The sequence below is a fragment of the Ascaphus truei genome, chromosome 8, assembly GCF_040206685.1.
Source record: "Ascaphus truei isolate aAscTru1 chromosome 8, aAscTru1.hap1, whole genome shotgun sequence".
Taxonomy (NCBI): Eukaryota; Metazoa; Chordata; class Amphibia; order Anura; family Ascaphidae; genus Ascaphus; species Ascaphus truei.
Genome location: NC_134490.1, coordinates 43,980,681 through 44,008,646, shown reverse-complemented (window position 1 = coordinate 44,008,646; position 27,966 = coordinate 43,980,681). Strand labels below are relative to the sequence as shown.

At 45.5% G+C, this 27,966-nt stretch overlaps 1 protein-coding gene across 1 annotated transcript; it reads left to right on the top strand.

Moving 5' to 3' along the window:
* Positions 1 to 174: 174 nt before the first annotated feature.
* Positions 175 to 27,966, top strand: LOC142501628 (Y-box-binding protein 3-like). The gene is made up of 9 exons (XM_075611767.1): positions 175 to 422; positions 8,706 to 8,769; positions 18,364 to 18,397; positions 20,518 to 20,607; positions 22,278 to 22,400; positions 24,150 to 24,244; positions 24,808 to 24,988; positions 26,066 to 26,150; positions 27,232 to 27,966. Exons 1-8 carry the CDS (start codon positions 326 to 328, stop codon positions 26,123 to 26,125), a joined length of 744 nt encoding a protein of 247 aa, XP_075467882.1. The 5' UTR covers positions 175 to 325; the 3' UTR covers positions 26,126 to 26,150; positions 27,232 to 27,966.

The window sequence follows — 27,966 nt, the reverse complement described above, 5'->3', positions numbered from 1 at the left end:
AGAATGTTAATTGCTGTTTGTAGAATTTACACCTATTTTAGTGTGATGCCAACTCTGGCTAATAATTCGTACCAAGGAGCCGCAGACAGCAATTTAAAGAGTGTGTTTCTTTAAGAGCTACAAGGGGGAGGTGGTGATGCACACCCTCCATATAAAAGGTCCTGCAAGTCCATTTTTAGGGCAGTAAGATCAGTGACAAAAAGAGAGCAAGAAAGATCGAGGATTGAGATCCCTCGAAATACCATCTGCAACCCTCCCTACCTCTCCTCCCCTGTTCCCCCGAACCATTTTACCAGGGAAAGAGAGAGAGAAGGGATTCTGAACCATGAGTGAAATAGCTGAAGAACCGAAGCCCAAGACTTCAGGGACTGAACCAAGCACTGTTCCCCCTGCTGCAGGTGAAACCGAGAGGGAAGTATTGGGTGAGTAAGAAGTGTATGGAGAACAAATCAGCACAAGAGGATATTCTGATTTTGTGAAAACATGTCCCTACAGTATTTCTCTGGCTAACTCATGTTTCTTCGCTGTCCTATTGCTTGTCTTTGACTACTCATGACCCTGTCACAGTCTATTTCTGTTCCTAATTGATTAGCTCATCTGCTCATTCACTCAATTGCTTTCCCTTAAATAAATTGTACATTTGTTTCGGCCAAACTTTTCATGCCAGCTGACCATTTTATTGCAATTTTTCCCCCTTTATATTATTGCTATACTCAGTTGATTTACTAGTTAAAATGCAATGGAGACAATTTTTCATGCAATATTTTCGTGCTTTAAAAAAAAAAAAAAATGTTGGTACTGTACATTTCTTCTACTGTAACTCGCATAGAGAAGAGGATTATGAGATCATACACTTTTAGTTATACTGTTATATTAATAAAAGGGGGTGTGTGGTGAGCACACGTAGTTAAAGTGAAATTTCTTTTTGTTTTATCACTTAAATTGTAATTATACTCTGAAAAGTCTTTCTTTCAATCAAAAACATAAAAAATCAAAATACAATTTCAGTGACAAAACACAAAGAAGTTTCAGCACATACCCCAGTTTTTATTTATTTTTTACATATACTGTAGGACTCAAAAATAACAAGGTTCAGAAGGCATGCCATATTCTGTATTCTTAATAAAGCATACATATTGTAGTGCATCCGCTTAATAAGATAAGATAATTTTGCTTAATACCTATTTCCACTTGTACATGTACAAACAAATGAAAGAACATATTATCAGCTGTTTGTTTTCTTAATTTTAAGATTACTCGTGTGTGTCGCACGCTGGATGTGGTGCGTGCCTCTGCGCATGTGCTGGATGTGGAGAGCATCTCCGCGCATGCGTTGGCGGCATGTAGACGGCCACGTGGCTGCTTCTAGGACTCTGCGCATGCGCTTAAGAGGCCAGACACCTCTGCGTATGTGTGAGGAAACGGATGGTTCTGCACATGCGCAGAGGCTGCCGCTCCTGTGCATGCGCACGGCAGTAGCCGCTCCTGCGTATGAGCGCAGTGACGGCCGCTCCTGCACATGCTCACAGCCATGGCTGCTACTGTGCATGCGCACGGGAGTATGATTGTTGTGTTTTAGCCAACGGGGGTGCAGGAGCACACTCTAGCGTGCACACGCCTGGCAGTAATGGACTTTTGTCTCCATGAAGCAGTTTCAGTCCTATAAGATTTTGGTTTATGGTAGGTGCCAGCAAAGAAGTTTCACTTCAAAAACATAAATCAAGTTGTGTTGACCTCATACGACATAAAAATATTCAACATTGTAGATTTACGAGACCCTAACATTAACATTTTACCCAACTCTCCTTGTCATTTTACTATAATTCTATCAGATATCCTATGCATTCATGGCATCTGTAACCATAAACATTAATGCATTGTTTTTTTATTTTTGAACAGTAAATTAAAATACCACATGTGGTGCATTTGCATGTCTCAACCAGGTCTGCAACCCTGTCTTTCACCATTATCACTTAACAGTGCTTCCACTGCAGCTTGGTATTCAGGGCAATGACATGAAAATGAGCACAGTGTCACGCTTTACTCCTTACCCATTTTAACATGGACCCCCATAAGCACATGCCTGCCGCATTGCACAGCTTTAAAACACAGCCTGGGTTAAAGACTTGCATAGCCTATAAACTTACTTACAGACAGCTGTTTCAGCCTTTTGGGTCTCATCATTGTGAGGCTGGTTACACTGCTTCTGGAATGTGAAACTGGAATAGGTTTGAACCACACATTAAATAAGTTATGATGGGTTCACAAGTGACACAAAACCTTCCACTGTACATTAAATAAAGATAATACTTGTGGTGCATTTGCATGTCTCAAACAGGTCTGCAACTCTTTTCCCATTATCGCTTAGCAAACAGTGCTTCCACTGCAGCCAGGGATTCAGCGGCCTTGAGCCCTAAGCGAAGGCCAACCTTGACCAGAGGGCCAGACTCCCCTCTTACCGTCACATTGGCTCCCTCCCACCCCCCTCGTCTTCAGGTGACAGGGGTGACGTGGTCATGGGTTGGGCGGAGAGGGGCGAGGGAGGTTATTTAGTTTGTCAGGGTTAGTCCGCGCCCTGCCAGCAATTCAACAGCCTCAAGCTGTTTGTCAGCTCCGGGCTAAGGCTCCCACCTGGCAGGCCGCAGCAGCAGCAGCAGCAGCAGCCTCTGCGGCTCAGTTGTTCATGGGGGCAGGCTGGACTGCCGGGGTTGGGAGTACTGCGCGGTTGGGGAAGTCGGAAGTCCCGTGCGGTCGGGGAAGGTGCAGCATCGCATGTGCAGAGCATGCCGCTGGCAGTGGCAGCTGTGGAGGTGCAGGGACGCATCTGGGGGGACGGGTCTTGGCCCCTGTGTTACTTCCCTAGCAAGACCCCGTTCTCCTTCCCCTCCTAAGCTACTGGGGTAGGAGGGCCCAACATGAGCCCCCACTGGGGCGGAGGGACCCAAATTGAGCCCCCACGGAAGCAAGAGGGGCTATACGTGAGTCCCCACTGGGTTGGTGAGCCCCCACAGGTGGGGACTCACTTTAGCCCACACTGGGGCAGGGGGCCTACTTGAGCCCACAGTGAATCTGGGGGGTCTTACTTGAGCCCCAACTGTGGGGGAGAGGAAAGGAAACTACCTAGGGCCCTAGGGGAACCCTTACTGGGTTGTGGAAAGGGGCAAAAGCCCCCCTTTGCCCCCGAGGTGGGGGGTCCAACTTGAGCTCCCACTGTGGCTTTGGGGGGCCATCTGATTACCCACTGGAGCTTTGGGGGGCTCATTTGAGCCCCCACTTAAGCTGGGGGGGCCCCACTTGCACCCCCTCTGGGGAGATAGAGGGGGTACTGTGTTGTTCCTTAGAGGAAAGGGGAAGTCTTTGAGTTGCTGATGGGGGAGGTGCCAGGACGCATCCGCTTCCATGGGTAAGTAGAGGGCGTTAGCCCCTGCGTACCTCCCCTAGCTACAGGCCATGTTTTCCTTCCCCTCTCCCTTTTTAATGTGCCACCCCTAGAGCAGGGGAGCCCCACTTGAGCTCCCACTGGGAGGAGGAAAAGGGGGGAGTCTCTGCGGGTCTTCCCTTAGAGGAAGGGGGGAATCTCTGTGAATTGCCGGGTGGGAGGTGCAGGGACAATTCCAGGGGTAAGTGGAGGGTCTGGGCCGCCAGCATACCTCCCCTAGCTACAGGCCCCTTTCTCCTTTCCCCTACTAGGGCATGGGGGATGGGGGGTTAGACAGGGTAATTATAACACTTGCGCTCACAACGAACAAGGTGGGAAAGTATGAAACTGCACCCACAGCTGTGGGGTCACGCCTGGAGGGTGGATAGTCAAGATCGCTGTGTCTGGGCTGGAGAGAGCGGGTTAGTCTTAATACTTGCCGAGATCGTAGGTATTTGCCAGGAGAGTAGTCAGTGTCGGGAGTGCCGTGGTCTGGGGTTGGAGCCAGTAGGAAGGTAATTGGTCCGATAGCCGTGGTCAGGGATGGAGAAAAGCGGATGGTCAGAGGCAAGCCGGGGTTTGTAATCCAGAGAGAGGTCCTAAAATCAAGCCGGGTCGGTACACAGAAGAGGTAAGCAGCAGAGGGCTAAATCACAACAGGAACAAGGCAAGGCAGGGACGTGGGAACACAAGGCTACCATGAACTATGCTCAGCCAAAGAATGAAAGGAATGGCTGAACATGTATATGAGAGCTGGATGAATAGGACTGAGGGGAGGAGCGGAGGCGTGGCCTCCGCGGAAGCAAGGATAGGCTGCAAGGTGCGGGAGGCTGTACAGCAGGAGGCAAGGAGGTAGCACGCCACGAGGAACGTGCTCACCCACCGCTTGCAGCGGGATGCTTTGCTGAAGTAGGTAAGGAGGGAACACGCTGCAGGGGATGTGTTCCCCGATTCCTAACAGTACCCACCCCTTGAGGAGCAGCCTCAGGACGACTCCAACATGGTTTGTGGGGGTACCTGGCATGGAAGTGCCTCAGCAAACTGGGAGCATGTACTTGGTGATGGGGTATCCAGGATCTCTCTTCAGGTCCAAACCCTTTCCAGTGGACCAAGTAGTGGACGGATCCCCTTGATCTTCTAGAGTCGATGATGGACTGTATCACATACTCCCCTTGACCTTGTATGATCACCGGCTTAGGATTAGAAGAAGTGTTAGGAAATTGAGAACTTTGAAACACAGGCTTCCCCTTGCCATCTAACACTAAAAGGGTTCTATATTTTATTGTGTAATCATTTTGCTGTTAAAGTACTTAAAAAAAACTTTTTAGGGTTCTTTCTTCCTATTGCAATTCTTTTTTTAATTGTCTGTTTTTGTTAATATAATTGCTCTTTTGCAACTTGTTACATTCCTTATCATTCTGATATGATGCCTCTGTCAATTATGTCTTCAAGAATCTAAACACCTGCCTCTTTTCCATTTCCTCCCCTACCTGTTTATTTAGCCTCATTGGTTTACTTATTTATTTTATATTTATTACCAGAGGTATTAACTATTTCTGAAAATGCTACCTTGGAGGTTCTTGCCTTAAAGCTTTCAGCCTAGATCCCCGAAATCATTTTTTAGTACCCTACATCGTTCACTAACTTTGTCATTGGTGCCAACATGTACCAAGACTGCCGGGTCAGTCCCAGCCCCTCCCAACAATCTGTCTGTCCGATCCACAATGTGCCAAACTCGAGCCCCTGGGAGACAAACTGTTTGGTTCATGCGGTCATGGCAACATATTGCCCTATCTACAGTACCCTCCTAATAATGGAGTCCCCTACCACCACAACCATTCTTGGTCTCTCAGTATCCAGAGACCCCTCTGTGCTGAAGAAACTATTACCCAGGCTGCTAGAGGAATCAGTCTTTTCCGACTTGTCATTTCTGCCCTGGCACTTCAAGCACTCTTAGCTCAGAATTGGCCTGCCTCTTCCTCTTCCCCTTCTGTTACCCAGCTACCTACCTCTGCTTGCTCCTCACCTCACAGCTCCACCATCTGCACCACTAGTCCCAGCCTGGCCCCGCTTAGTGAGCACTAAACACCTTTCAAGATTGTCAATGTCCCTCAATATTGCAAATTTCCTCTTCAGATCAGCAATCTGAGACCACGCGCTCACACTTCTCACAGCGGTATTCTCCCTGGAACAGCTGTTCCAAGTGCACATACATGTGGCAAAATGTGCATTGAGTGGCAATTTAAATCCTGCTCATTGTTGCAATTATGGAATTATAATTATTAACAATTTACTGTACTTCTATATACTATACCTTTTTTCACCCCTTCCTTGTTCCCACTCCTTCTGGTTCTTCACGGACTCCCCAGCCACACACCCATTTTGTGGCGCAAGGGAGTCAGTGTTCCACATTTATTTTAGTTGTGCCAGACTGCAGCCCCTCTTGTCATTCTTGAGGGGCCTCCTCTTGCATTTCTGGTTGCACTTCTCCCTACACCTTATTTTTGGGTGCCCAGTATCCCGGAACACTAGGGCCAGGGACCTCCTCACCAACCTGCTCTTGGCATCAGCCAAGCTGGCTATATATAAGTCCAGGAAGCAGTGTTTGGCTGGGGAGGTATCCCTTACCTGCTAGGCTCTGTTCCGGGTGCTGGTGTGCTTCTGTATCCGAACAGAGTTCACCCACGCTGTGGCCACTGGGCAAGTACCTGTGTTTACCTCCCAGTGGGCCTTAAGCGGGGTACTCTCCACCACCAACCCCCCATCTTGTTTCTTTTCAATTACACCACCTTCTTTAGTGCACTTTATTTTTAGTTACAGTGCACTGGCTTCAGTTTTATTTTTACTCCGTTTTGAAACCTTTTCTTTTCTGGTTGGTCTGTGACCAACCAGATGTCGTATTTCACTGCCAGCCAATCAGTTAAAAGGTTTTAAAAATATATCTGGTTCTAACTCCAAACTTAATACAACCAGCATTTGAAATCAAACAATAATCCAGTCACACAGAGCAGGACATGCAAACTCAGGATCCGTTACAAACCTCTGTTTTAAAGAGGGGGACACACCAACCAGGCACAAAAATATAGCGCAATTTCAGCTATGGGATCATGGCCAGATTAACCCAGCCAACCACCATCCAATAAAGTTGTTACCAAATACTGACTCTACTTTTGTAACCATGATTCCATAGCTAAAATTGCACTATATTTTTGAGTGTTACAATTTAATATTCCCAAGAGATTTCGAACTACTTAAGAAACATACCCTTTCTTTTTATGGCGATCTAAAAATTCTAGATTAAGCTACTCAACGCTCCAAAATACCACTAATTATGGAGAAGTGGTCCTGTCAAATTTCTATTATCTAGCATCTCGGCTTCAGTATGCATATTGGTGGTTGCGAAAGAACTCTCCAAATACATCAACCAAATTGGAGGCAGCAATATTCAGCTCTGCCCACTACGCACAGGGGTTAAAATGAATTTTAATCCATTTCCTGAACAACATGTGGAAGAAGGCTCATCAGTTAGCGGAAAAGATTAGTGTGGTCTCTTTATACTCCACTCTGGGATAATCCTGAATGGAGTGTTAACCAAGTTTCCCGATCACTCTGTGATAATGAAATAAATATGTTATGGGATTTGTATCATGCAAAAATCCAATGTTGGGAAAAAACAGGGGCTAGACACAAACCAAATTGGTTAAAAATAATTTATTAAATAAAAGGTGACAGTATGGAGGAAGGCATAGTGGAGTTCCTCCACTATGCCTTCCTCCATGCTGTCACCTTTTCTTTGGAGAGTTTTTCTGCTGTGCTCCGGTTTTTCCAACATTAGATTTTTTTCTACTGCACCACACAATCGGATGCAGGCCCCAGTGGAGAGACCAAACAGTGATTAATTCTACAGACAATTTCTTTGTTTCTTTGCTCCCATATTGGCATGAAGATGATACACATTGTTTAGCTCTAGGAGTATTTTGTCCCAGGATACACGAGGAGAACCAGTCCTTGTTGCCAGCTAGGCTATTACTGGCTGTATTATCCCCTCTAATAGGTATACACATACCCCAACATATGAGCTGTTAGCATTCAAGAATTCATCATTATTTCACCATTACTCTCACATTTATGGGTCTCGCCTAAAGCAATCAATTACAGCTTTATTTAGATCCTGTTTATGCCCAATACTGGGAAGCACTGGTCAAGAACTTTGTTCTATCGCTTTCAATGTAATGAGAGGTCCTCTGACAAACTTTCAGAAGAATTCTCTCTTCTTGTAGATCTTCTTTTTTTTTTTTTTTAAAGATATTTGCAATTAAGGCAGCATCAATTTAATAACAATCCTCCCCGAATTGAGGTATCGCCATTGGAATTTTTTTATTTTAGATAGAAGCAACAGTCCAAGGTAATTTTGATGACATACTCCTAGACCAGTTTTATTCTCCAGAATTGCAGCAATAGCCGGGAGGCAGACATAGGCCTTCCTGGGGGAAAGTCCTCATCCTACTTAAGCATGTCTCAATTAGTTTCCGGCATAGGCTTTTAGAAGTTATTATACACCTAAAAGGCTATTTCAAGTGGGTTGTAGGCTCATTGCACTTTGACAAATGTATCTTAGAGGGGGTGCCTCCTTCCAGATAGTTTGGTGGTAGAGATATTTTAACATTTCTGGGAGATTGTTTTATTTACCAGAAATACTGGATCCCAGGGTGTGAATCCTAGGTTTATTTGGGGACTTTGAACTCAGTCATCTTTAGAAAATTATAACGGAAGCATTATTGCATGTCAGAAGGTTTATATTTTTTAGATGTAAAGCAAATGTACCTCCAGATCTAAAATTGTGGTTAGACTTAATATTCAATATCAATATTTACCTTGCCAAAAGATGACCCCACAGTGGTTGTCCTTGTAAGTTTTAAGTCACGTGGTTGGAATGGATTGATAGTCCTCTGTCAAACTACGGGCCCTTCTAACCCTAACCCTTCTACATTCATAAATGTGTCATTTATCTGTTGGCGCTATAGAATGAATTGTAAATCTAGTCAGGTGGCCATATATGATCTGGTTTAAACTTGACTTTGTATATGTGGTGCATAAAAATATTTTAATTCTTAGCTTTTTGCTAATTTATGTAATACCTTTTGTATTTTAATGTTTGGAAGCTGTCAATAAAAAGAATACAGCGAGACATTCTCAGAGGACACATGCAAGTTCTGATCTGCACCATATAACGTGTAAAAAGACACTGTACAGGGATCAATAAAATATATTGCCTTTTTCTCTTTAGCGACAAAAGTCCAGGGAACGGTGAAGTGGTTCAATGTGAGAAACGGCTATGGGTTCATAAACCGGTAAGTTTTTAAATTCAGATTAACATATTATAAACCCTTTCCTTGCTACAGAGCGTCTTAAATACTTATGTAACCCTGCTTCCTATCACTTGGCAAGCTGTTACTCTGTGCTGTGTTACCTGCTGACTCACAGGGCCTGAGCCTCTGCCACGGAGAGCCCGGGGTGCATACAATATATATATATATATATATATAGGTTCGGTGCAGCGCCTCCACCTGCGACAGATCCCGCCAAAGGGGGAGTTAGTCTTCGCAGGACCTCTATACAACAACCATGTTATAAAACCAATCTCGTTTACTGATAAATCAACATTACGATACATTACATGCCATGACATTCCAGCACGCTGGTACACAACATTTAACACGCCACGGAGGACGTCCACATCTATGCGCCTCGGCGGATGCCAACAATAACTTGCGCCTCGGCGGACGCCAACAGTACTTTCTCCCCAATCCCGCCACCGAGTGTTCCCACCCCGTGTCCAAATACGTTATTCAGTTCTCTCGCTCCCAACGGCCGTGTGTATGTGTAGGGGTGACTGCGCAGCCACTAGGTCTTGGGTGATTGAAAGGGTAAAGTTGGTGCACTTGATGAAATACCTGCCGAGCACTCCGGTGCTCGGAACTGCTACGGTTCTTCAAAAAGAGTCTCTGAGGATCCCACGCTACGATATGGGGCACTTCTCCTCGATAGGGTAGTCCCGAACACAGTTATAGTTTAGGGGGTAAAGCCCTTACTAAGGGTGTCCCTATCTCAGCTTGTCTCTATGGTGACTCAGAGCTAACTGGGCCGGGGGCACCTTGCCTGCGCCTGGGGGGAGGTACAACCTCCCAGCGCAGTATCTCCGTCTCCTCGTCTCTCCACAATGCTCCTCTTCACGTGCGCGCCACCACTGCCTATATCTCTGGCAACTCCTCCGCCCATAGGCTAAATGTGCTCACCTGACCCTCCCCGTGGGGGCTGCTGGGTCAAGGGACTGCTCCTTTCCCGCCAATATGTATTCTCCTCCTTCGCGGGCTTTTGCAACTAATCCTTGCAAGCGCAACCTCTCATTACTCGGGGTGAATCGGGGGTCACGGCTACATCCTTCCCCCATGTGGATTCCAACGTCCCCGCTTGGAGAACGACAACAACATAGCCATTTATATAATGAAAAACACTAATACATTGGTTCCTCTATCAACTTGTACATTTCACTGAACATGATAATCACTGATTGAACCCGGCTGCAAGCCCACTGCTGAGACTCGTAATGAGGTGCCCCGAACTGATCATAAACCAACCTCGTGGGAGGTTGGCCGGCTCTTTGGCTTCTGCGAATTGGCTCTTCCGCTACCTCCTTGGGGGAGTAGCAGGACTCATCGGGAGTCTCCAACTCAGCCCTTGAGGGGCGGGGTAGATCTGTAAAGTCTGTTTGTGATACAAAGTGGGGCTCTGGGGATTTAGTGGCGGACTCACTGGAGTCAGTGTCTCTGTCATGGGGCCAAGGGGCTCTTTGCCAGTAGCTCCTTCGGGAGATGCCCCCGCAGCCGGAAGGCCCCTTTGAGAGGTTTCTTCCTGTGGATCGTCCAGACTATCATGTCCGGATGACAGTTCCCCACTCAGGGGAGATGTAGGCCACTCTAACACTCCTTCTTCTAGTTGGGGAATGGGGAGCAGATGATTTTGATGCCACGTCTTTATCCGACCCTCGAGTCTTTTATCCGGTAGACTGGAAGGCCAGGCATTTGAGAAACCACTTCGTATACCCCTTCTCGCCAGCGGTCAGCCAATTTATGCTTTCCCGGTACTCCCAGGTTGCGCAGCAGTACGGCGTCGCCAGTTTTAATGTCTCTATGTTTTACTTTGTGATCATAGCGCCTTTTGTTCCCGGCATTCAACTTTTCAGTGGATCTTTCGGCTTGCCCATAGGCCTTCTGCAAATTCTCTCGTAATCTTTGTACGTAGCAAAAATGGTTGGAATTGGGCACTCCATCGGTGGAGACTCTTATATCCACTGGCAAGCGGGCTTCATGGCCAAACATAAGAAAGTAGGGGGAGAACCCGGTAGATTCGTGCTGGGTGCAATTGTAAGCATGGACTAGAGTTTCCACATGGCGACTCCACTTAGTCTTCTCGACACCTGTTAGTGTGCCCAGCATGTCCAGCAGAGTGCGATTGAAACGTTCAGGCAAAGCATCCCCTTCTGGATGGTATGGAGTAGTACTGGACTTGTTAATGTGCAGGAGGTTCAGCAATTCTTTTATTAGTCTACTTTCAAAGTCCCGGCCCTGGTCGGAATGCAGGAGTTGAGGTTGTCCATAATGCATGAAATATTTTTCCCAGATGAATTTAGCCACCGTAATAGCTTTTTGATCCTTGGTCGGAAATGCTTGGGCGTAGCGGGTATAATGATCAGTGATGACAAACACGTTCCCTATACCATGGGTGTCAGGTTCGATGCACAAGAAGTCCATGCAGACTAAATCCATAGGTCCCGTACTCTTTAGATGACCCATGGGGGCAGCTCGGGTGGGCAGAGTCTTGCGTTGGATACACCGCACACACCTATGACAGTGATGCTCTACGGATTCTCTCATTTTTGGCCAAAAAAATCTCTCACTAGTCCAAAAGTCTTGTCCACCCCCAAATGTCTGTGTTCATCATGGAGAGCTTTCAGCACTAAGTATTGTAGTCGTTTTGGCAACACTAGTTGGCGGCGATCCGGGTGGTCGTGATACTTCACTACTCGGTATAACAATCGATCTTGAATTTCAAATTTGTCCGCTTCCCGCATTAGGATACCTCCTACATCCCTTGGAGCCTGGCAAAGCAGTTCCCGTCGCTTTTGTCGAAGGGCCTCCCGGATTATTCCTGCGACCGGATCCTGTTCTTGATAACGTACCATATCTTCCCAAGCAATGATCTGGTCGGGGGCGACATGCATCCCACTCGGTTCTCGATAGGCTGCCGGTATAGCGGTGGGTGCACACCCTAGGGAGTCAGCCACTCGTAACTCCAAAAAGGCTACTTGCTCATCTATGATGGCTGCCGTGCCGCAGAGGGCTCTTATTCCCGGTCTGGGGATCTCTTCCCACTGATCTTCGTCGTTGGCAGGGACCAACCCCGGTCGTCTCGACAAGGCGTCTGCCCCAATGTTTAAAGGCCCAGGTTTGTATTTTAAGGTGAAGTTGTAATTGAAAAACGCGGCCAACCAACGATGTCCGGTCGCATCCAGTTTGGCTGAGGTCATGATGTAGGTTAGAGGATTATTGTCGATACGTACTTCGAACGTCACCCCGTACAGGTAGTCCCGCAGTTTATCCACTATGGCCCACTTAAGGGCCAAGAATTCGAGCTTGTGTACCGGATAGTTCTGTTCACTGGGGGTGAGACTGCGGCTGATGTACGCTATGGGCCGTAACCCCTCAGGATATTTCTGATGCAACACGGCTCCTAAGCCACTCAGGCTGGCGTCCACGTGCAGGATGTAGGGTTGATCGGGGTTGGCGTAGGCCAAGACCGGAGCAGCCGTCAGGCTCTGCTTCAGGTCGTGGAAGGCTTGGTCACACTCGGGGGTCCATTTATCCCCGAAGGGCTGTTTGGCCGAGTGGGTCTTCTGGCCCGTTTCAGATGGGTATATGTGGAGCAGACTGTTGAGGGCTTTGGCCCTTCGTGAATACCCCTCCACAAAACGCCGATAATAGCCGCAGAAACCAAGGAACGAGCGTAGCTCCCCCACATTCTCGGGGCGAGGCCAGCTAACGACAGCTTCTATCTTAGCGGGATCAGTGGCGATTCCGGCGCCGGACACTATGTGACCTACATACGTTACTGAGGTCCGACAGAACGGACATTTGTCCAGAGAGTTTGAGGCCTTCTGCGGACAGCCTATCTAATACCTTCATGAGACAACTCTCATGCTCCTCCAAAGTTTTTCCGAAGACTATGATGTCATCTAGGTATACCAAGCATTCTCAGGGGTTGAGGTCACCCAACGTTTTTTCCATTAGTCGCTGGAAGGTGGCGGGCGCTCCGCATATGCCTTGAGGCATGCGAGTGAACTGATAAAACCCAAGGGGGCAGACGAAGGCAGTCTTTTCCTGATCTTCTGGACTAGATAGTATCCAGACCGTAGGTCCAGTACGCTGAACCACTGGCTCCCGTGTAGAGCATCCAGAATCTCTTCTATACGAGGGAGGTTGCATTGATCCGGCACCGTCCGATTGTTCAACGTCCGGTAATCTACACACAGCCTCACAGTTCCATTTTTCTTTCTCACCACCACTATGGGGGAGGTGTAGGGGCTTCGGGACTCAGTGACAATTCCGGCGGCCTCCATGTCATGGATAGCAGCTCTCACATCCTCCACATCCCTCGGAGCGAGTCGGCACGAACGTTCTCTGAAGGGCTTCTCATCTATCATGCGAATGGTATGCTGGGCGTTGTGGCTGCACCCCACATCCATCTCCTCGGTAGAGAACACGGACCGTCTTTTTTCTAGCTGTTCCTGTAACCGATTCTTCCAGGTTCCCGGCAATTCGGCCAAGCCGAAATCGAAGTCCAGGGCCGTCCCTGTTTCTTTCACTCGAGTCGTGTTTGCTTGTACTGCCTCTTCCACTGAACTAACCGGATAGATTCTTCCTATCTGCTGGCCCACATCAATGGCCAGGGGGAAGGGTGATAGATTCTGCACCATCACATCAATCCGCCTAGGGATGGCGCCCTGCCAATAGCGAAATTCGGGTACGAGCCGATATCCTCGCCTCACATCTTCCCGGGAGTACTTTCAAGTGAGAATTGTTGGTCTTCGGCTAGAAGCTCTGCATAAGCACACCAGGCGGACATTCTTTGCGTTTCTCCTGGACGCAGCTTTGTCCACCCCTTTCGCCCACAGAACAGCTGTCCGTAGTCATCTGGAGGAGAGGAAGGCTGGGCTGGATCGGATTGAACTAATTGCAGCTGCAGACTGGACATGGGGAGCTCTTTAGTTTAGTGTAGATAAGCCCGGATGACCGCTTGTATAATATCATCATTGGTGCCTAGGATAATAGGGTACTTGGGGGTGTCTCGGGGTTCTGGGCACACCAAGGCATCTACCTACATGGGGTGAGACTTGCCCGTGTTGAGCTGTTGGATTTCCAGATCCACGGTCACTAACCCATCGATGGGATAGTCGTCGGTGCTCAGCCCGCGTACCTTGATGTGATCTGCCGGTCGTAGTGGTCGCTTCTGAAGATGACGATCATAGAACCCTCGGTATATGATGGTGACTTGGGATCCGGTGTCTAGTAGGGCAGAAGAGTAGATTCTATCCACTAAAACTCAGATCAGCGCTACCGGTCCCACTCGATTCCCATCTTCGAGGGATTCAGCCCCTCCAGACGGGGGCCCGTCTGTATCAGCATCCGTCGCATACACCCCACAGACCATAGACTGGGGCAGAAACTTCAGGGATGCAGGGCTCTGGGAGCGAGAAGTGCCCAGGCGACATTCGTAGGATAGATGGCCCCGCTTCCCGCACTTGTAGCAGGGCATATCTCTGGGGATAGCCCGGCGATCCAACGGAGGGGACGACCATCCCACGGAAGGCGATTTCTCAGAACCAGGCTGGTCCGGTGGTTCCTCTTTCTTCTCTGTACTTCCTCTGGATTTAGCGCCGCCACTAACTTTTAGTTTCGGTGGGGAGTGTAGCATTAGATGCGTCTCGTGTTCCTTCACCTGTTGCAGTAGTTGGATGAACGAAGGGGGAGGGCCCCGAGTGAGGTGATCTCGAATCATGGTGGCTATTGGGTGAGACGGACTGGATCCGCGGAGGTACTGCTTCCGGAGATACTCATCCATCTGGGATGGGAGTACATACTTATAATTCAGTAGCAGGCCGAGAGATATTTGCACACGGTGTATATAGGCGGATAGCTCTTCTCCATCCTTCTGGTTTACGGCATAATACTTGGCCCACAAGGCCCCGTCATCCTCCTTTGCACTATAGGCTTCGGCCAGGAATTCTATCATCAAGCGAGAGGTTAAGTCGGGGTACTGTTCGCGGTGTATTCCGATTAGCGTGGCAGCCGGGGGCCGCAGACACTCCATGAGCCGCTGGCGTTTTACTACATCTGTCCAAGACCACTCTTCCATCACCCCCCGCGTGTGCTCTTTCCACGTCTCTACCCCATCTTCCCCGGCAGGCACCGGGAGGGTCCCCGAGAAGGCTTTTAGCTTCCGGTAGTTCTGAGCGTGGGTGGCTAAGGTAAGCACTTCGACTAGCGGCGGCAAACTGGGGGGACTAGATAGCAGGTCTATTTTGTCATTCAGTTTCTTTAGTAGGTTACTACTCACTCCCGCTTCCATAGAGGCGCTGGATGCCGGGTTACTGGACAGAGAGCGGCAGCTACCGAGCTCACTCTTGGCATAGTGGATCAACGGAAGGGTGGGATCATCCTCCCCCAACGGGCATACGAAGGGGCTTCGAAGGGGGTAGACGAAAGGACTACCGCCGGGCGGTGCGTCGGGCAAGACCAGGGATTGTGGAACTGCAGTTTCTAACGCCAACAGTCTACAAGTAAGGTATTCCACTTGGAGTCGTGGTCTATCATTACATCTACCAGGCGAGCTTTGGCAAACCCCGGGAGTTGTCGCAAGGCCATCTGTAAAGTCTCTAGGGGCAATGCCACGGAGTGCGGACTTGGCGGGCCCAGTCTCGTATCTCTTGACGGGTGGGTAAAGCCATGGTGATCACAATTTAGGTTCGAGGGGCACCCCAGGTCTAAAATCTCAGCAGAGCCTCCAAATGTAACCCTGCTTACTATCACTTGGCAAGCTGTTACTCTGTGCTGTTACCTGCTGACTCACAGGGCCTGAGCATCTGCTACGGAGAGCCCGGGGTGCATACAATATATATATATATATATATAGGTTCGGTGCAGCGCCTCCACCTGCGACAGATCCCGCCAAAGGGGGAGTTAGTCTTCGCAGGACCTCTATACAAGAATTTCTCTCACACAACCATGTTATAAAACCAATCTCGTTTACTGATAAATCAACCTTACGATAAATTACATGCCATGACATTCCAGCACACTGGTACACAACACTTAACACGCCACGGAAGACGTCCACATCTATGCGCCTCGGCGGACGCCAACAATAACTTGCGCCTCGGCGGACGCCAACAGTACTTTCTCCCCAATCCCGCCACCGGGTGTTCCCACCCCGTGTCCAAATACGTTAATCAGTTCTCTCGCTCCCAATGGCCGTGTGTATGTGTAGGGGTGACTGCACAGCCACTAGGTCTTGGGTGATTGAAAGGGTAAAGTTGGTGCACTTGATGAAATACCTGCCAAGCACTTCGGTGCTCAGAACTGCTACGGTTCTTCAAAAAGAGTCTCTGAGGATCCCACGCTACGATATGGGGCGCTTCTCCTCGATAGGGTAGTCCCGAACACAGCAATAGTTTAGGGGGTAAAGCCCTTACTAAGGGTGTCCCTAGCTCAGCTTGTCTCTACGGTGACTCAGAGCTAACTGGGCTGGGGGCACCTTGCCTGCGCCTGGGAGGGGGTACAACCTCCCAGCGCAGTATCTCCGTCTCCTCGTATCTCCACAATGCTCCTCTTCACGTGCACGCCACCACTGCCTATATCTCTGGCAACTCCTCCGCCCATAGCCTAAACGTGCTCACCTGACCCTCCCCGTGGGGGCTGCTGGGTCAAGGGACTGCTCCTTTCCCGCCAATATGTGTTCTCCTTCAAGGGCTTTTGCAACTACTCCTTGCAAGCGCAACCTCTCATTACTCGGGGTGAATCGGGGGTCACGGCTACATTTATGTAACGGATTTTCTGACCTGACTGACCCACCCAATCTCACATTGGCCAGTGGTCTAACCAGTCCCCATTACATGGTAGTGTCTGGTGGTGCACCTGTTGGCAACAGGACTCCTGAGTTTCCCGCATGATGTTGTATGGGGAATGCCAACCCAGACAGGCAGCTGAGGTAGTGTGCTTGAGTCCTACCTATATCCAGTGCAGCGCCTCCACCTCATCAGGATCCCTGCGTCCGCAAGGGGATGATTCTGATGAGGAACTCCTCCGTGGTGCCTTCCTCTGCAGATTAATTCCAGACTCACACATGAGGGTGTCTTTAATCAAGGTCATCTTTATTGGTTGTGATGGTATGGGCCAGCTGCCCCTCACAGCTAGCAGCTTAGCCGCTCATTCCTTTGCTGCACTCCATTAGGAAGGTTCCTTCTCCTCTAATAGAGTTGCTCTCCACCTCTCCCCTTAGGGAGATTCACCAGCTTGTCTCTCTGCTTTTAGCTGCACAGCCTCCAGCTATTGCATCAGCCTCTGCAACACTGTTGCAGACCTGCACATGACTCCCCTGAACAGAGTCAAAACACCAACAGGACTGAACTACTAACTTTAGGCAGTGCTGTGTCTTATATCACCTCCAGAAAACAGACACCCTCTGTGTCACTAACCGTGGACACTCAGCATGTTGTCACTTCCTTTGGGACACATGACACCTCACCAGGGTTTGAGGGCAAACCTCCATGATTGTTGCTGGCAATCCTGCATACTTACCAGGTTTACTGCCAGCATGAGAAAGAGATATGTACACCAATTTTACACATGGCTACACTTATTTTGTGATATAGTGATCTACAATGTACTATTGCTCAGTCCCATCTAGCAGGAGGTGTAATTATTTCTGGTACTATAGTTTCAGTGAATCCCTTTACCTTATGACACTTATCCAAAATCACAGTTAGCCATTAACCTCGAAAGTAGTGCTCTGTTAACATAACAACCTACATGATCCATATGAACAAATTGCTTAAACAATTAAGCTGCAAAATGTCTCCATGAATCATTCTTTAATGAATAAATCTAGTGTTGTTTCCTTTACAAACGTTTAAAGCATTTTGGGATTTTTTCTCCGTCGCTGCATATTACACCAATTTTGATAGAAATCTGTGGGGTCTATGAATTAGGAAAAAGTGGTGCAATTCAGGGGCAAAAATGTTTTACCAGATGTATAAAAAAAAAATGAGTCTGATATTCAATGGGATTTTTTTTCTTTGAATAGTGCTGTTATTTTGCACTAGAATTGTTCAATATTTTGCCTTGATACATAAACCATTATAGCTGTAGCTACTCCCTTTCAGATTCCGTGCAAGTGCTTGGAATGTCTGTCTCACATGTGTTTTGACACAAGCTGTTTGCTGTCCAAGGTTCCCAATTGTCAAGTTTAGAAACATCATAAGCTCATACTATTTTACTTTCTCTTCATTTGAACTGCGCCAAACAAATTCCTCCCATTTCATACGATCCGCCTGAAAGTTGTACAACTAATCTGTTTTTCTACAGGACTGATACGGCAACTAGAACTTTGTATTATTTGCCTGTAATTTAAAGCAGTACACAAAACTGCAGGCAAAAAAATACTATGAATACATTGTAATTGAAAAACACAGGCTTGACGCAGCGTCACGGATATATTTTCTAAACGCGCCTCTTTCCTGCTTTGATTCAAATCCTCTTACTGATTTCCCAGATTTCCCATGTTTTTCGTTGATTCTCTTTATCACACACTAACTCTGTTTATCATCATAGGAATGACACCAAAGAAGATGTCTTTGTTCACCAGGTGAGTGAAGAAATAGATGCTGGATCTTAATATGCATATGATTGTTATATAACCAATTATTACTTCCACAGGTAGGAATATGTAAGAAATGTCATTGTAATAAATATTTTCTTCCATGTATGATCTTTATTTGGAGGTTGAGACTAGTGCAGCAGTCACAAGGCTGTAATTACTTCATGGTTGAATATAATTATGGATTTATCACTCTTTTTACACCCCCCTCCTCCCTTCTGTTTGGGCATCTAAATGCATTAGTACTGATCAACTAAAATAGAACAGTCATCTCCAGCCAGACTTCTTCAGCTGTAACTTAAGAGAGAAACTAACACTGACCCAGTTGTCCAGCATTTAGAAAGAAGTAATTTGATGAATCAATGGGAACAGACGGCAAACAATCTTGTACAGATAGTAAAAGCATGTTTCTTAGGCCTCGGACATGGTCATGCATGCTGAGGCGTGCTGAGGGGAAACATTATCCCTATCAGCGCGGCTTTAGACGGTGCTTCCGCATGCGTGCGGAGGCGTGTGGAAATGCAGGAGACAGGCAAGTTTAAATTTTGCCGCTCATGCAAGCGCAGGGCCGGTCACGTGACTGCCAGAAGCCAATGGCAGTCCATGCCGTAGGCGCGGTGAAATGGCGCGCTAGCCCCGCCTCCCACCTGGCACACAAGCGCGCTCGCTGACGCTCATGCAGGGACAAGAAAAATCTCCTGCTTGAGCAGGAGAGCATGAGCGTCAGCGCTGCCCAGCGCCGCTCCCTGCACCATGTCCCAGGCCTTAAATGTTTGCTGACATGCATCAGAAGTGTCTTCTTTAAGGAAGATAAAGAAAAGTGTTTAGGGAATCTGAAGGGATACAAAATTTGAGAGCAGTTGCAAAAGAAAAAAAGCTGCGAGTCCCATAGCTCATAACGGAGCAAACCAAAAACTAAAGAAGGAATACTGTAGGTACGAAGTGTTGTTGGAATAAATCTGTTCTAAATTTACTGTAGCATACAGTCCCTCAGTGGCACAGAGACCATCACTGCTGCTTGCTTTATGACAGTAAGGCATCTGTTCCCATTGCATTCTGCAAATCTGCTGATGAAGCCGAGTTTATGGTTTGAATGCTATGATGTGGGGGAAGGGCCCCAGCTTAGTGTGAGTAACTGCATGTACTTTAACTCTTCCAATCTCACCAATAACATATTCATGTTCAGTTTATCGCTTTCACTTCTATCATCTCACTAAAGCATGTTATATTTCATTTACACTTCAAATGTGATGAATGTGAGTGGGGTAGAGGTGTTATTTTAGATGACTTTCGTATTTAAGTTTTTAACTTGTGAGACTACAAAGCTGTTGTGGTCACATTGGTCTTTAGGGAAACTAGATTTTGTACATGTGCAGTAGCTATTAAACTATGAAGGGACTAACAAGATATTTATTCATATATGTATTGTATACATGAGCTTACAAATCTCAAGTACACACTTGTGAGGTCTTGATAACTCAAGTACACAATACATCCATTAAGAATTCTCATATTGGTTTATTAATGTATCACTACTTACAAGATAATTAAGTAAGTCTGAAGAAATGTTCAAAGTGCCAAGCAGTGTGCAATAACCGACACCCTTCATCACCTCTCAAGCCCAGAAGATAGATATCAGTGATATCACTATCCTACAAAAATATACAATTGGTATGATTCTCTCTAAAATGACTTTGAAACCAATACTGTACCTCAATAGACCGTATACAAATTCAAATAGCCACCATATAATTCCATGATATTAGCAGTTCATTTATTTTGAAATAATTTACCTCTGACTCCAGTGTTGAGGGTTGCACAATATATCACAATATCAAACAATGTATGCACTGTCCAACGTAGCAAATTCCTTCTTTATTTTAAAGCAGGGTACTGGTTCAACTACTGTAGATTAGAAGGTCCCCTTACAAGTGCAGGGTAGTTTTTGGTGGCTTTATAAAGTACTGTTACTACAGGTATATGACATTGTGATATACTGCTTATTTTTATTGTAAATACAATAAGATTAGAATGCTTTTAGTCAGTACCTGAAAATTCTACCTGCTAACTGACCATATCCCTGGTAATGTATATTTCTTGCTCGGCAGACCGCAATCAAGAAAAATAACCCTCGCAAATACCTGCGGAGCGTGGGGGATGGAGAGGTAGTGGAGTTTGATGTTGTTGCTGGGGAAAAGGTAAGAGCTCGGTCACAGATTTCTGATCATTATGTCTCCATTGTTAAAAATATTTTTTATCACAGTTTTAACATTTTCATATTTGCAACACAGGGTTTAGATAATCTGTACAATAAGAAATGGGCTCTATCAGGCCAAATAAAACTAATTAAGATTAAAATACATACATAATTGTGATATTTGATGAACCATACCACTTACAGAAAAGTTGCTACCACTCCTACTTATGGACCAAAATAACTAAAGCCTCATACTAGAAAATTATTACAAGTACCCACCATTCATTGACTAGTTGAATTAAACTCTAGCTGTGCCCGATAGTAAGAAGGTTCTGTAAATGGAACCCCTTGTGGATCTTGTTTGTTTTGTTTTTACTCAAACATATGTCCCAGTACTCAAAATGGCTTAAGCATAAAATAAATGGTGAAGATTAGAACCAGGGCTAATCTTTATATCCTCTGTGTCACGTACAGTACCCCTGTAAGCATGTGACAATTGTTAATATAGGGGTGCTCAACTCCAGTCCTCAAGCAGGTTTTAAAGATACACACAGCTATATAGCTGATTCAATCTTCACTTCGTAAGGTTCCTCAATATTATCTCCTGTCAATCAGTCCCAATATACCATCTGTCACAAACAGAACACTTTTGACTTATATATGCAACCAGGGTTAATACACACAGCTACTCTAGCCAACTCACCTTTCTCCTTAACAATGTACTTCAGATGAGCTAATATTTACCCTTACTCGTCACAATATACAATTATCCGCTGCCACCACCACCACCAAGGAAATATCAAATATGTAATTATTTGTAGTGTCCAGTCCCGGTTTATTAAGAAAAACAATGCACTTGACACACAAAAAAATGTTTCTGAATGTAATTTACTCTACAAAATGTGCAACAGTTCAGTCAGAGCCCAAAGTATTACTTATTAAAGTTTGGCTTTAATATATAAAAATACAGTGCTTGGATTACAGAAAAAGATTACTGTACAAGAGTATAGTTATAATGGAGACAGTTTCTTAAAATAACAGGATAACATAAGCAGCAATCCCTATAGATTTATATATAAAGAGGTCACTGGCGTACGAAAGATGAGAATTCACGTGTCTGATCCCAAAATGCACCTCTGTTAAATTCTGATTTCATAACTTCCTGGCAAGACCTATATACAATTCCCCTCTCATTGAAAACAACATAAGACCACCCCTTTCATCAATCCGCTCTGGTTGACTTTAAAGATTCAACAGGAAGGTTTTTATATTTAAAGTCTGCCTCAATATCTAAAAGTCTTCAAAACTTTTTTTCTATAATTCTTAGATAAACGCCATTTTTACTGTTGCGTCTGTGCACTCCACATATGCGCCTCAACATAAACCATGACCACATAACGTGTGTGTGTTAAAGAGGCCTTCTGCTGAAGCTAGTGGTTTTGCTAGTATATTACAGAATTATTATTATTATTATGGTTAATTATTATAACATTACTATAGCTGGAAGCTGCGTTAAGTACAAAAGAAATGTGGTATTTTTATATAGTATCAACAACAAATTCCGATAATTGTTTTGTGTTTGTAATTATCATGTATTGACATGACACCACACTATGATGATTTCACTTTCATTCTCTTGCTTCTGTTTTCCAAAACCCCTTTGTGTTTTAGGGGGCTGAGGCAGCTAATGTAACCGGGCTGAAAGGAGCACCAGTTCAAGGCAGTCGTTATGCTGCAGATAGACGCAGATATCGCCGTGGTTACTATGGGCGCAGGAGAGGATCCTCAAGGGAGGTAAGCATTCAGTGAGTTATAGCAGTAATACCTCCCAATTACTTTATTTATTTTTACCTTAGAAGATATGAAGTTATTCAGATCTACTCCTGTTTCCAGAGTGCTTTCTATCAGTGACACTGATGGCGGCTATATTTGTAGTTTTTTGCCTAGCAGCCATACCAGTCTCCTGGATAAGGTTGAGCTCACAACACTCATTTGCTATGTTCTTTGGGAGTTTTCAAACAGAAAACAATCCCAGGCGGCGTAGTGCTGCGTTGTTGCGGCTGTGGCTTAAGCTTTCAGCTGAAGTTGAAATTTCAAGCAACAGCCACATCACGTGCACTTCTCCAGCCAATCAGAAATATACACACGTCCGTGAAGCAGCCTGTCTCAGCGAGGCCTAAGTGTTCTGGCCCCCCACCGCCAAAAAAAATAATTGTGCAGCACGGGTTGCTGCTTGGTAGTGATGGATTAGTGCACAGTCTTTTCTGTAATGTTAATTTCAAGCAGAGTGCTCAGAGCTCCTTCCTTAAGGGTAACTAGGAAAGAATTTCAAGATTACTATAAATTAACATGAAAAACAAACCTTGTGAAGCGGTCATGACAGAAAGTAAAGATTTATAAAAGAATAAAGTAAAGATTAGTGAAATCGTGATTGCTGTTATAAATCCCTTTTGTGTTAGATTTGTTTATAGAATCATTTGTAATGAACTTTTTAAATATCATGCTATAATGGTAAACTAAACCCCAAATTAGCAACATACCCCTACAATGGCTAAATAATATTTCTAGTAATTAGCCACTGAATATTCGTATCTTCGGCTGCAACTGCTCTTGCTCTTTATTGCCTTGCAATTCTTCCTGGAAGTGAAGGAGTACATGGAAACATAACCACGGCAGCTGCTGTTGTTGAGAGTCTAAATTTGGCTTCTGAATTTCACTATGTGAGAGAGAGAGAAACAGATGCTCAGGATTATAAGAGAAAAGGGAGGAGCTTCAGAGAGAGAAGTCTCTGTCAACTGGAAAGCTCGGATAACAAGCATACTGTAGGTATAACGGGCCTGGCCCCACAAGGACTTATCCTAGGAGACATGCTCAGGAATACAAATCCTTCTGTTATAGACAGACAGTCTGAGAAAAAAGTACAGGCACAGATTTATCCATTGTTATTGCAACCAGGGGTGCACTCTCATGGGTGAAAGAGCGCAGTAGCCCCACCCCCTTCTCTCACGCAGCTGATCTGTGTCACTGCAGTGCGCCACTGGCAGCAATAGTGTGGCCTACATCTGCATATAGCTTACTTATAACAATGGGGCCGACACGAGAAAACGGCAAACAAGATGTAAAAAGGGATTCAGATCCAGCCATTTCCAGAACAAGAATGCCTAAGAAAAAAATGTAAAGCATAAAACCCCTGAAACCTTTACAGGACGGTTATTAATATACTAATTTCCAAGAATGTCTTTTAAAACAAAATGACACTACTGGCCATTATGGTTGGATGCGTTGTGTTATTACATTTCATTTTCGGTTATTTAGAACAAATGTCAAACTATAAAAACTGTAAGCAGTCATTAATTAACAAATATTGGCATGAGCCGTTAATGAGTTACGTGCGGATTTCTTTCAATCTTCCCTGCTTAAGTAATAATACGATTAATAATAAAAATAATGAATAAATAAAATATTTATATGTTCTTGTCTGGGCTTACTACAGCCTGTGGGAGAGTGTTACTAGAATAGCTAAATCGCTCTGCCTCCATACAGGGAGGAGATGGTGAGATGAAAGACGGGGTGCCAGAGGTAGCGGAAACTCAGCAGCCCATGCGCCAATCTGCCAACTACCGCCCACGGTATCGCCGGTATGTGTTTACACTAGTCCATCTTACATTAGCAATCTCTGACAATAGTTATCCTTTCCTCTCTTTTTCGTTTGTCTAAATTTCATTCATTTTTTTTTCTATTGAATTGATCTCCAAACTTGTTGGACCTCTGCAGACATGCGTAACAGAGGGACAGGGCACGGGATGGTCAGGCAGAGTTAAACTGCCTGACCATCCCATGCCCTGTCCCTCTGTTACGTATGTCTGCAGAGAGGGGAAGGAAGAGTGGAGCTGGTGTGCCATTAGCAAAGGTGTTGACCTACAGTAGGTGGGAATGTTCCTGTGGCAAAGTTGTTGAACTAGGGTTCCAGCGTACAGGACTGTACCCCAGAAGCAGGACTTGCCATACCCCTTCAGCCACAGGTCATCATATATAGCTGCCCTGCTTGTCAGTTGTAACACTTATTCTCTATTTTCTGTTATCTAATCTACTCCTCCGTGCTTTGCTTAAACCTCTGCTGGGTAAAGGTGTGGGTATTTAAATTAAGAAAAACTAAATGTTGTAACCTATTATAATATTCACCATTTCCACCTTGTCATAGACCCATGTCTCAACCAAGACCTGTTCCACCAATTGGTGAGAGTGAAAACAAGGAGAATCAATATGAGGCAGGAGCCCCCGACCAGCAACAAAATCGGCGTGGCTTCCGAAGGCCATATAACTACCGGCGTCGAGCTAACCAAGGAAGCGCTCCCACACAGGGGAGCAAGGAGCCAGCGAAGGTCTGTAATACTCACGTACAGGACAATCTAATCAAAGAGCCCTCAGTGGCAATGTGATAGTAACACCCCCTGCTACACAAGGTTTCATACATTTAGTCTCTGTGGTGGTGTAGAAAACACAGCCGTCTCTAAGGCCTCGGCCATGTTCCCTGCTTGCTGGCGGAAGCGTGCTGAGGCGCGCTCCCGCTCAGCACTGAGCCCCTACAGCCGCAATTAGAGCGGCTTTAGTAGGGGCTCACCTATGCTTCCGCAAGCGCGCGGAAGCGCAGGTCTTAGGGGAATTTAAAATCCCCCGCTTGCCGGCACGACAGGCCGGTCACGTGAGCGGTTTGCCCAATGAGGGCGAACCAGCTCCGTGACGTCACTGGCCCGCCCCGGCCAGTGACGTGCCCGCCCCCTGACAGCGCGTGCGGTAAGCAATCGCAAGGCCAGGGAAAGCATACGCTTTCAGTGAGCCTCAGCGCGCCTCAGCAAGCAAGCAGGGAGCCTGGCCGAGGCCTTAGACAGGTTTCCGACACCAGCCACAGTTGAGGTTTATTCAAAGCAGTAACAAACACAGAGCATGGGGTTTGCATGTCTTTGTTCTCTATACCAAATAGATGAAAACAAAGGAAACAAGAAGCCCATCTATCCACAGGAGAAGTTGCTAAATGTGGCTAGGCTTTGCCAGCCCAGATTCCCTAACAGACCACAGGTACCTCGCTAATCTCAGGCAACTGAAAAAAAAAAATACCAGCACAACATAAAAGAAAAACTCATTTAACACCCTGATTCTGTGCAGCATCAGGTCAAAGGAACATGCACTTACCTCCACATCTTCCTCTGAAGTGATCAGCCTTTATAAAGCATCTGACCACACGCCACAGCTAGTGACTGAAGGAAAGTGTAACACAGAATAGAATAAGGGGAGTGGGAGAAGAGATAGGACTCACGGTCAGTATTAAACACAGGAAAAAATGGAAAACAGTAAGTATTTTTGTACCTGGAGATATAATTGACCCCCGTTAATATTCGAGGTTGGAAGCTAATTTCCCTTGAAATAAGCAAGTTAAAATATCCTGTATTTTTCAATCCCAGATGGCTGAAACCCCAGCTGAGAAACCTGTGCCAGTGAGTGAGAAAAGCAATGCTGTGTAATCCCAGTGACCCAAGCATCCATCATGTGAGTCAAAGTGAAAAAGTCTGCAGTTGCTTTTGTGTTCCTGGCCAGATGATTGCTGGGACTGGAGAGTTTGCGTAATGTTATAATGCACCAAACTTAACCGTAGATAAATACAATACACAGAAATCACAGACCTACTTTGCCTTAGTATTTTAGTGTATACCCCCTTTTATACCCCCACTGTGGATCTCTCCATCCATGCTGTTTTACTCCCACAGAGATTTCTCTCCCACACGTGTTTTTAAAGGATCTTGTAAGTGCATTTCCTTGGGATCATTGTTTTAATAAATTTGCCATAGTTTTTATACAGAAGGTAAAGGAAAAACGGCGGTGCATCTGCTGCTGTTGAAGATAAATTGTAACCACAAAACTGCAAACTGCAAGGATCTAGGTGCAAAAATTTATTGTAGGCATATTAAAAACAGCCAAAAGATCACTCTGACGCGTTTCACTCTCTTTGATAAAGAGTGGTATACCACGTGAAACGCGTCAGTGATCTTTTGGCTGTTTTTAATATGCCTACAATAAATTTTTGCACCTAGATCCTTGCAGTTTGCAGTTTTGTGGTTACAATTTATCTTCAACAGCGCAGATGCACTGCCGTTTTTCCTTTACCTTCTGCAGTTACTCCTGGGTAGGAGCACGCCGACAGGACCAGGATATCCTCCTAGGTCAGCAGTGAGTAATGAATTTTACTTCATTTATGTGATCAGTCCTTCACATGACCCAGATTACCACATAAGATATACCTATACAGGCTAGTGGCAAGTATATGGGAGTGTGTTTATTATTGGACAATTTGGATTCCTGAGTTTTATGAACTGTCTCATGCAATGAAGATGTTGATATATTATACCAAAGCATAGTCTGCTCCAGGTTAGCATCACAAGAGAGGGCTCCCCCTCCTCTTTCCTTTTGCATATTTTTTATACAGTCATGCGCCATGGAGTTTGCGCTTCTTTTTGTTTTTTATCTATAGGTTCATCAGTGGGATGCTACACCACTTGTTTTGAAGCGGCATTATACTCCCAGGATCTCATCTAACCGTTTTCTTTATGGGCTTTTTTAATTTTTTTTGCAGGCGCAAGGTGAGCTGAGGAGAGACACCAGAAGTGGCCTTAAACTATTATTCAATTTGAAAATACTACAGTTGCTTAATAATTGGGAGGGAGACATACTGCCTCTTTATTGCTCAATAAGTCTGCAATTAATTTCTGTTCCAGATGCCCAATGCTTTCCTCCTTGTAGCTGTAAATGGTTTGTAGTGTTCCGCTATTACAAGAGACATTAATAACGTTGAATACCTGATATCCACGGCTATTTATTTTAGAACCAAAAAAAAATGTAGAATGTATAAAAACTTTGCTTACACTTTGATGCCAAACATGTCACCACTCATTGATTTTCAGTGGTTCCGAATTCCAATGGAAGTTGACATTTCTGCCCTTAGTCACCCTGTTTTACTGTTATTCCTAACGATTTATGTTTTGCCAATTTAGTACGCGCAGTTTTGGAAAATATTAAATAATTGCTATTAAATGTAGCAACCTGTTCATACAAGGGGTTTTAATCACCCACCAAGGAGGGGGTTAAAATGATACATTTTCACTGCGAGAAAAGTATCTGCAATCTTTTCAAAACAAATACTGTATATCTCCCTTCCAAGCTGTTGCAAATCTGGTGACATCATGGCCCATTTAACACCCTTGGCTCACAGATGCATTATCGTCATGTTTGTTTTTTCATACTCAAAGAAGAATCCACGGATGCCTTTGAAAAATCAATAGGTGTAAAAGAACATAAAATCTGAAAAAGA